The sequence below is a fragment of the Numenius arquata genome, chromosome Z (assembly GCF_964106895.1).
Source record: "Numenius arquata chromosome Z, bNumArq3.hap1.1, whole genome shotgun sequence".
NCBI lineage: Eukaryota > Metazoa > Chordata > Aves > Charadriiformes > Scolopacidae > Numenius > Numenius arquata.
This window is the reverse complement of record NC_133616.1, coordinates 54,281,582-54,291,183: the sequence shown is the minus strand read 5'-3', so window position 1 is coordinate 54,291,183 and position 9,602 is coordinate 54,281,582. Positions and strand designations below refer to the sequence as shown.

Sequence of the window (9,602 nt, the reverse complement as noted above, 5' to 3'; positions counted from 1 at the left end):
GTATTTGTGCTTGGGGTTGCCATTCTTCCCACTCTTCATCCTGAGCCGCCTCTGTGCTATTTTGTGGCATTGATGCTCAGCAGTGGTGATGTACTTACAGAAAGGATGGTTGCTCTTTGCCTCTCCTTTGGCTTTCAGTGCCCAGAGAGTCCCTTTTCAAAAAGGTGCTCCCAAACAAGTGCTTATCACAGGGTCCTCAGTTGTGTACTGGCAGGTTTGCAGTCCGTGGCAGAAAAATAAACCATGGAGGGATGGGATGTGCATTCGTGTGTACATATGGGAAAGGGGAAGAAGGAATATGATGGGATGAGACTAACTCTGTTTCTCATAGAAGAGAGCTGGACCAACCCACAGTGCAATGAATATGTTACCCACAGCTTACTGATAGAACAAAAATGAAAATTCAACCAGACATATGTATCGACCAGAGAGAGGGCAATCTCTACCTTCTGCAACCCAAATACTTGTTTGAGCTGCTTCATCCACCCCACCTTCTCCCTCTGATTCTCTCAGCACCTGCTGTATTAAAAATACAATTACACCACTGAAAAGTCATGGATTTAGACTCTGTCACTTTGTCGATGACCTTTAGATTTAAGACTGGCTCCCAAGTGACCCCTGCCCCACAGGTCAGTAGTTAAGTCGCCCATTCTCTCCACCTCCTTTCATCACCCAGCCTTCAAAGAACAAAAGTCAGATCTGCCTTACTCACACTACTTTAGCCATGGTCACTGCATATCATTCCCTAGCAGCAAAAAAAAGTTGTGGGAGCCAGTTGTGGGGAGCTGATGGAAGATAAATTACTAAATGATTCATGAATCCTATGCCTCTGAAACACAACAGTCCTGCAGCTTCTGCTTTTTGCTCAGCCCAAGGTGCTAGCGTGGATCTTGGTGTCCCAAAACAACTCTGTTCTGTTATTTAATTTGGCTGACTCAGAAAACCTGTAAGTCTCCTTCTGCTATGCTCATTGTGCCCTCCTACTCCCTGGTTTAGACTCAGTACAACTAATAAGGCTGCTGACTACATGCCTCACCACAAAGTTCTCCTCAGCATGGGCAACACTCTAGAAAAAATAGGCACCATGCAGATCTAGATTTTCACTACGCAATGTCTAGTGCTAGGCTCAGCATGTTCACATAAGCCAGGATTTGAATCCACTGAATCTCAGGCCAAAAGCCTGACAGCAGACCTGCCTTTCCTCTAACCACAGCCCAGCCATCACTAGGATTCATGCACGAGACTACAGCATCCTTGCAAGACACAGTTGCAACTTATTTCTTTCCTTATCCAACCTCAATCATGCTCCATAGCCATAAGGGAGATATTGAGAAAGCGGACATAATGAAGCTGTCTGCACAGCAGGCTTGTTCCTGGTGATGTGTGGGCTACTTTTAAGGACAGTGTACGTTACACCTCTCCTGGCATCAGTTCTCTTAGATTCTGTGATAGCTGGAGTGGCATTTCTCTGCTAGCACTCAGCCCCTGATGAAAGTAATTTTCATTTGACCTGAAATGTGGAGCTATATTTTTCCATTGATCATGGTGCAAATTCCAAGTAAAGGAATGTCTCACTGGAATTTCTGCTTCACAAAGGCATGGGAGGACATTTCATACCCTCTGTGCAGGTTAAGGGTACCATGGGCTGGAGGGAGCAATGACTCTTTTAACTTTGCATCATGCCTTTTTTCTACCAGGAGATAGCAAAGATGCTTCTAGAAGATACCACCTTACCTGGTCTTCCTTGCAATATTGACAGACATATCCTCACCAAAATAAATTTTAAAAAGGGAAAAAGAGTGCTATTCATGGAACTCTAGCACTGCTAGTTACAACTAGGAGACTTAAGTAGGGGCCTTAAGACTAGTGACATTCTTGCTATTTATACTAAGATTTTGCTGCTGCTGCAACATACGTGAGACATTTTCAGCCAGCTCTAAATGATGTCTCCATGTCACAGGTCCCATTATCTCACAGCACAGCACCATGTTAACATGCCTATACTGTACCCACTTCCAGAGGAGGCATTGCCACATGATCCTGAGCATACGAACTAATTGCCTTGCTTAGTATAAATACATATTTTGTTGATTTCATGACTTTTATATATAATTTCTTGAGATGGTACCTTTCTCACATCATCATAGAGCATCATCAGGGCTGTGAGACATTCAGTTGAGCGCAAAACTGAAATTGTCCCTGTGTCCGAGTGATTTCCCATCTTTGCCTCACAACTTCTGTGTCTGTCATCCTAGTGCTTCCTCTTCCTCCCCCAGCCTCATATTCAGTTGGTGATTCGGTTGTTCCCACCAGGTGTTAGCCAGAAAGAGAAGCTTTACATCCTAAGCTCCCCTCCACTTTGGAGGAGTTTCTAACTTCTGAACCTAAATTCCAGTCCGAATATGTAGGTTGTGCCTATCTGAACATCCCCAGATAACAATAGACTCAAATCAGAGTCCAAATTAATTCTTTAGGGTGACTTCTGCTTTTTAAAATGGAGTTGGTTAGTGTCTTTTCAATTGTGAATATTTGGAAGACAAACACAACACTGTTGCACAATGAAATTTTATTTATCTGTCTTTTTCCAGAGCTGGTCAAAGTCTTCTTAGCATGTGGCTTGAAAAACAATTCCACCAAAATGTGTAAGGAATCATAATAAACAAAGAATTCCTGTCATTCTTCATCATCTGATAACATTGTTTCTAACATCAAGAATCTTGCATAAATGCTGAACAGTAGAATAATCCTCTACTGGAAATTACATTGTAATGTTTTTGGTATCCTGTACTAAGTGGTATGCAAGTGTAAAATGAAATTTCAGAGAAGTTCAAAAGGACAAAGACTAGTTTCTTAAATAATTTATTTGGAATATATTAGATGTTAAATAACATCATATAGCACAAAATGTGGTCAGTTATACCATATTTTTTCATGATCATACAGATTAGAAATCCCCAAAACACAAAGAAAACACCAGACCAAAAAATAAAAGAATAGTCTTTGGTACATAGATCTAGTCAAACACATGCTGACCATGAGAGTAGGGAGCTCCTAAATGGAAAGGAGAAGAAATAAAAGCACTGATATGAGCGAAAGCAGTAACAAGAAGGAAAACTTTTTATAATAGAAACAATAACAAACATTTTATGTTACAAAATTGCCAGGTTTCCTTTCCTCTTCCCTGGACAATAACTCTGCTCACAAGATGTTTTGGCTTGCCTTGGTCACGTGTTTTGTAGAATAACAAGCGGCTGATAAACCAGACAGCACCACCACACCTCGCCCTTAAGTCCTCAGATTTACTTGGGCTAATTTATCCTGCTGTAACTCCCAGCAAGTCAACAGAAAGCTGGGAGGAGGACTTGGCTCATTACCTTCAAGGCGCTGTGCAGAAAAGCTGTGACTCCATTCAGTCACATTAAAGTGAGCAGAGGCAGGGAGAAAGCAGTGCTAATTTCACAGACCTTGCAAAAGACTCTTAGTGCATTTTCACTCAGCTGCTCTCCAGTGAGCATTTCCCAGCCCTGGAGGCTCAGAAATGCAGGGATAAGCAAAATGAAAATTAGCAGTGTTCAGAAACAAAGTGAAATCACCATGATCCCTCTCAGTTTTTCTTTTTCTCTTCTTTCTCTTCTGGTCAAAATCCGTCCACTGGCTCTTCTGTACTCTACAGCACCAGACCTGGATGGGGTGAGCTGTGTTCCTCTCAGACCTTGGTCTTTGTCAATGAACTGGACAGCCCAGTACATGCTTAGCAGGAACAAGCCACATTTTTTTTTTTTTGGTGCACCTGGTTGTTAGCAAGGCTTTAACAGACAGCACAGCTTTGGGTACCAAATCTCCTCATGCAGAAGGGCTGTATATATTACATGCACAAACCCTGTATCTGCTTCCTGAAAGCAGCTCATTGTTTCATGAACAAACAGAAACAACCTAGGGACCTGCCTTGGCAGATGGGAGCTCCGTTTCTTCACCAGTGGTGAATAGTTTTCTTGTCTAAGCATTGAAGTCCACATGGAAATCAAAAGGTCCTGCATCAGGGAGAGCAGGATCTGACCAGGATGCAGTTCTACTTAAAGCTGGTGTCACTTTTTCTGTTGCTCTAGGCAGCTTTATAACTTGCATGAGCGGTCCAGACCTTTTTTGGCAGAGGTTATAGCTCAACCAGGAAATTAAATTGATTTGTGGGCAACAACCCACAATGGGCACCTTCATGAAACTCCTTCTTTTCATTCTGCTTATCATCTCAACACCTACAGCACAGTGCTTGGTGTTCCCTACAGGGAACTGACCCACTGAATCCAGTGGAAGACATTTACACCAATTTCTTTCTCCTTCCTCCTTCAGCCTATTGGGGATGGTGTCCAGATGGAGGACTCTCAACCACAGCAGGAGAAAGCAGGGGGTTTAAAGGCAGTTAGTTGGGTATGCAGGCAGCATGCCCCTAGTCTTGTCCATGGTGTTGGTACCCAGCCTGGCGCAGACATCAATCCACCTTCACACAGCCCAGCATCACAGCACCAGGGTCTTACAGGTGACAGCAAGGATGTGTGCAGCCTGATTGTGTCTCTCACAGCAGCAAAAGCAGGGCTGGCTCAGGAACTCGATGCCCAAGACCTGTGGCACACAGGCCTGTGCTGAAGGGGCACCTCAGTGCACCAATGGTGTCTGCCCAGCATATGCTCCAGCTGCGTCTGCACCCCGGCACGGAAGGGGCACTGCTCACTGATGTTTCCATGTGGGTTTTCACAGTGCATCACTGAGGACTTTCTCCTGGGACCTCCTTCCCAAAACAGGACCTCTCCCATTGCTGCAGCTCTTGAATAACTAAGACACTTAGCCACCAGCCTGATAGGCTTTTAAGGGGCGTGTAGTTGACCAGCTTCCTTCACATGCACGCTGTCACTGCTGTGAGGGAGGTTTACTCTGCCTATTGAACATACTGACACTCACCTATGACTATGTCTTCTTTTATTTTAACTTGTCCTTTCTACTTTAACCTAATGTTTCATTTTGTTTAATAACATCTTCCTCTGGCTCTAAGGATCCCTCCAGTCTGATGGAGAAAGATAAAATCAGGTTCAAGGGCTAGGACTTGTATTGTAAAAAAAAAAAAGAATCAAGCTGGAAATAAGATTCACAGGCTCAAGAGTGAGTGCAATTAGGCCCTGGAACCACTGATGAAAAACTGTGGCAAATATCACATCTCTCAAAATCTTTCACTACCAAGGCCAGATGTCTGTCTTGGACAAATTTTGTGGTGCAGTCATCATTCTTGAGTTCAGTAGTGTTTCCTTGAACAAATAGCATGGGAGAATAATTTCTTTCCCTGCCAGAAACACTGGATGAATTTCTATGGCCTGATCAGAGCAGAAGGCCATTCTGGCTCAGACTCTGCTGTAACTCTGCTTGTAACTTCCAAGTTCCCAGGGGCTGCAAGTTCTGTCTGGTCTTCCAGGCTGTTGGCTGACCAAGGATTTCCTTTCCTATTAAATAAAATTCTATACCAAATAAAGCAGTAATAAATATAAATAAATAATCACAGTACATAGAGGATCAACCCACAGATTCTGCAGAAAGAGGGGGACTATCAGACTAACACCAAGACTATATGATCTCATTGTCTGCTAGGGAGATGATGTCTCTGACCAACACTCTGCTATATTGCTGTCAGAGGAGACACCACAGTTTTCAATCAAAGTCAGCTCCTCCATGCTTTGCAAGTGTGGGGCTTGCTGGAAGAACCCCAGGATGCTGCCCCGTGCTGTCACTGCAGTTTGCTGCAGGCCTGGCTCTCCCAGGACCTTGACGAGGAAGTTGATGTATCTCATAGCTAACCGGAGCGTCTCGTTCTTGCTCAGTTTTTTATCTGGTGGGTGGGTGGGAATGAGCTTCCTTAGCTTGGCAAAGGCACTGTTCACATTTTGCTGCCTCCACCGCTCCCTGGTGTTGGTGAAGATCTTCCTTGTCATTCTCAAGGTGCTGCAAAGCAAAGGAGATGTGAGTAAATGCTAGATACCTCTGGCTTTCACATGTTGCTCTGGGGGCAGTGTGACTTCTGGGCCAGTTGAAAGCACACAGTAGTGGTGCTAAACATTTCTAACCTTCGCCCTCTGTGGCTGATGCCCTTGTCTTGCAGGTACTGCACAGATTCACCCTAATCTCTAAAGTCATGTCGCCATTCGCAGCCATGATCATAAGCATTGCACCTGCAGCCAGATGCCACAGTCCAGCAAGGACTTCACAAAAGAGTAAATAAAGTTTAATTTCCTCGTACAACCCTTTGGTCATACTAAGAGCCCAGCCTCTCCAAACTTCTGAGAGTTGCCCTGCAGCAGAATTCCCAACAGCTAATGCATTAGTCGTACCACCAGGCTGCATGAGGGACACCCAGGCACTTTTTGCAGTGCAAGGCAAGCAGACAGGCAGCCCCGAGGCAGAACACATCCATATTTTCACAGCCCCAGTTTACACCACCTTGGAGGCTGCTCCCAGCTGCCCCAAGCTTGGTGACTCGTGGCTGGAGCTAAGCCAAGTGGACCTTCACCATGGGCCTTCAATGAGCAGACAGCCAACTCTATGGACACACACAGTTATTTCAGGAGACTTCTCTAGGGAAGCAACTATCTGGTTCCCTGCCCAGTCCACACTGACTGTTCACTGCCGGTGGCAGATACTCTTCAGTCTGATCCATTCAGGCTTCTGCTTTAGCCTGTGAGAGCTGCCAAGACTAAGCCACAAGTGCCATGAGTGCAGGCTGCAGAGGGGAAGTGTGATTCCTACAAAATGTGCAGGCATCGCAGCCAAAACATCCACATAGGTGTTCCCTGCCTCACAGAGCTGAGCAGCAAAGGGAACCCAGTGCCCAGAGCAAACCTGGCAACAGAAGAGCACTGTGCAAGGGCCATGTGGTAATTTTAAATCCTATTTACCAGAAAGGTCATCAAAAGCTCTTGGGGTTGCCCTGACCCTGCTCCCACCATCATTGGAAAGAGTCTTCCTTTCTCTCCCACAGCCCTGCAGGAGACACTCACTTCTTCATTTCTGAAGCTGCTTTTTATGCCAATGGCACACAGCCAGAGCAGGGAAAACCTATCTGCAGCCAAGAGACTAAAGGACAAATGTTTCCATTTACCCTCCCATGCATGTGAAAACCTCAGCTTTTTATATTCATTGGCAAGCCCAGCCTCACAGCAGTCCCACAGGGGACTGAGGAGCAGGGGTGATAGCACCCTTCACCTTCAGAAAGGGGAAAGTTTGGGGTGACAGCCCAGCTGTGATCCCATGTCTGTGTGAAGCAGCCTCATACCATGCAAGACACTTGGGGCTCACCAAAGTATGTGGTAATAGTCCGGGTGAATAAAGAAATCCCACTGTGACTCAGAGGTTAATTGGGTGCCCTGGCAGGGAGACAAGATGTGCATAGCAGACAGGGAAGTTCCCTCCCAGCTCCTTCAAGCCCCAGTCCAGCAGTGACTACAAATCACCAGGGAAACACAGTTACAGGCTTGGAAATTATGTCAGAGCCATGTTCAGAGACCTTGGTTGGAGATGCAGCTAATACAGATGCATCCATGCATACAATGTACGGCTACACTCATGCCACCCATACCTCCCAGGCTCCTCTCAGCCATAGCCTTTACAGAGCTAACACATTTCTATTTTGGTAGAAGTCTGAAATTGCTGTCAGGCCCAGTTGTCTACTCTGCCTTTAGGGGATGAGAAAGTCGTCTCATCAAAATGTCCTTGCTTCATGAAAGTCTCATTTAAAAACAGAGCTCTCACATTTCAGGTGGTTGAGAATTTTTCATATTTTTTGTAGACTTCTATTGAGACTCCTTGCTTGATATGAATAGAGACTGTATCTCTCTTTTTTTTATTATTCTCCCACCCCATGTATTACTCTTGGTTTGTACTAGGGAACAAATCTTCTTGGCGCTTGGCACCTACCTGAAAAAAGCTAGCATGTACCTTTTGGGCAAGAATTCCAGAACTTCACCACATCAGTGATATGGATTTTAAGCATTGTCTTCCAGTGCTCCTCTCTACTGCGGCTCAGCTCATTCACTCCCCAAGGCAGAACTTTTGCCTTTACAGTTTTATTCTTCCAAGCAGCTGCTTCAATCCATGTGAAGTTCAGAATACCACCTGCTTCTCTCTCTCTCTCTCCTGTGTTTTTGGGTTTTGGTGTTTTGGTTTGTTTTGTTGTTGGTTTTTTTTAAGACAAATTTATCCATGTACAAAGCAGTTATTTTTTTTTAATGTAGAGAAAAAAAATATGTTTCTTCTAATGGGTCAGGTGCATTGTATTTTGCCAGGTCTTTCAGTCTCTGCACTGTAATTCTGGCCTGTGGGACTGTGTTTGCTGTACGCCTGTTTACATCTCAGCTACAAATACCAACAGAGGGTCAGCTCCTTCTCTTTCCCATGCTGCAGACAGTCCACAGCACACCATTCCAGGAAAGCAGGATAGCATCCAGCCCTGGCACTGTGGACATGTCATCTTGTCCTGTTAGCAGTGTTATTAGTAGAAAAATAACCCCAGCCTACTCCTTCACACTACGCTTTCTTTGTCTGTCTTCTCTTGCCTTTGGAAAGGACAATACTACATTTGTGGTCACGAGCCTTGTCAGCAAACAGATGCCTTTGTGACACCAGTTCCTGCTGTACACTTCAAAAACGTGTGTTTGTATTTCTGATATTTATTCAAGATAGCAAACAACAGCTCCTCCCCCCCCGCCCCAGCGCCTCCTCTTGCATTGATTGCTCTACCCGGAGCTTCATTTCAGGTGTAATCCAACTCCATACACCTCTCCACCCTACATTCCTCTCTCCTTTCTCCCATTACTGTTGTGGGTTTCCAGTTGTTGTGCTCAAAAGTTTCAGCTAGAAATACAAGAGAAAAACGAGCCTGGTCCAGTCCTGCAGTAGCTGTAATGTTTCAGCACAGCTTCATACCGTCACCTACACATCACCCTAGTCCTCTGTAACCACAGCACCTCCCAGTTAAAATGCAGTGAGTTTACTGACAAGGGATCTGTTTTCCATTCCTTTTGTCTCAATCCCTTCCTCCTTTTCCCTCCTCTCTAGGTCTCCCCACCAAGCTTGCCTTTCAATGTGCTATTACTTGCAGATTCAGGTTTTAGCTAATGCTGCTCATCCGATCAATCTATTCTTTAGCTTTCCCCGGTGTACTGTATAAAATATGCATTGTCGAGTGGCTGCGTGTGGCTTATATCCCATTGGTCCATTTTAAATCTGTACAGAAATCACCCGTTTGTACATATCATGGACAGACAAATTGCATTAACCTGCAAGACTGGATTTTGTGCTTTCTGGTCACCTTCCCTAACCACATGTTAACAGTGCCACATTTAGCTGACAATAAGCCCAGGAAGACATCAGCTTAAATTCAAGAGTATTAATTCTGCTCTCAGGAATGTAATTCTGGAAAGTTACACCATTTTCACTGAAGGAATTACTCTGAAGGGCAAAACGTTGCCACTGAGGTCAAGATTTAACTCAGATCAAGAGGACACATCCACAGTAGTGGGTAAGTACAGTTCATGAGCTAAGATCCACATCTGCAGTGTGTAAAGAGA

The 9,602-nt window shown here is 44.7% G+C and overlaps 1 protein-coding gene across 1 annotated transcript; it reads right to left on the bottom strand.

The window, feature by feature from the left end:
- Nucleotides 1–5,627: 5,627 nt before the first annotated feature.
- TAL2 (TAL bHLH transcription factor 2) lies at nt 5,628–5,972 on the bottom strand. The gene has a single exon (XM_074166728.1). It carries the CDS (start codon nt 5,970–5,972, stop codon nt 5,628–5,630), a length of 345 nt encoding a protein of 114 aa, XP_074022829.1.
- Nucleotides 5,973–9,602: the final 3,630 nt, after the last annotated feature.

Coding starts and splice junctions, on each gene's coding strand:
- TAL2 (XM_074166728.1), bottom strand. CDS start 5,972: ATGACAAGGAAGATCTTCACCAACACCAGGGAGCGGTGGAGGCAGCAA.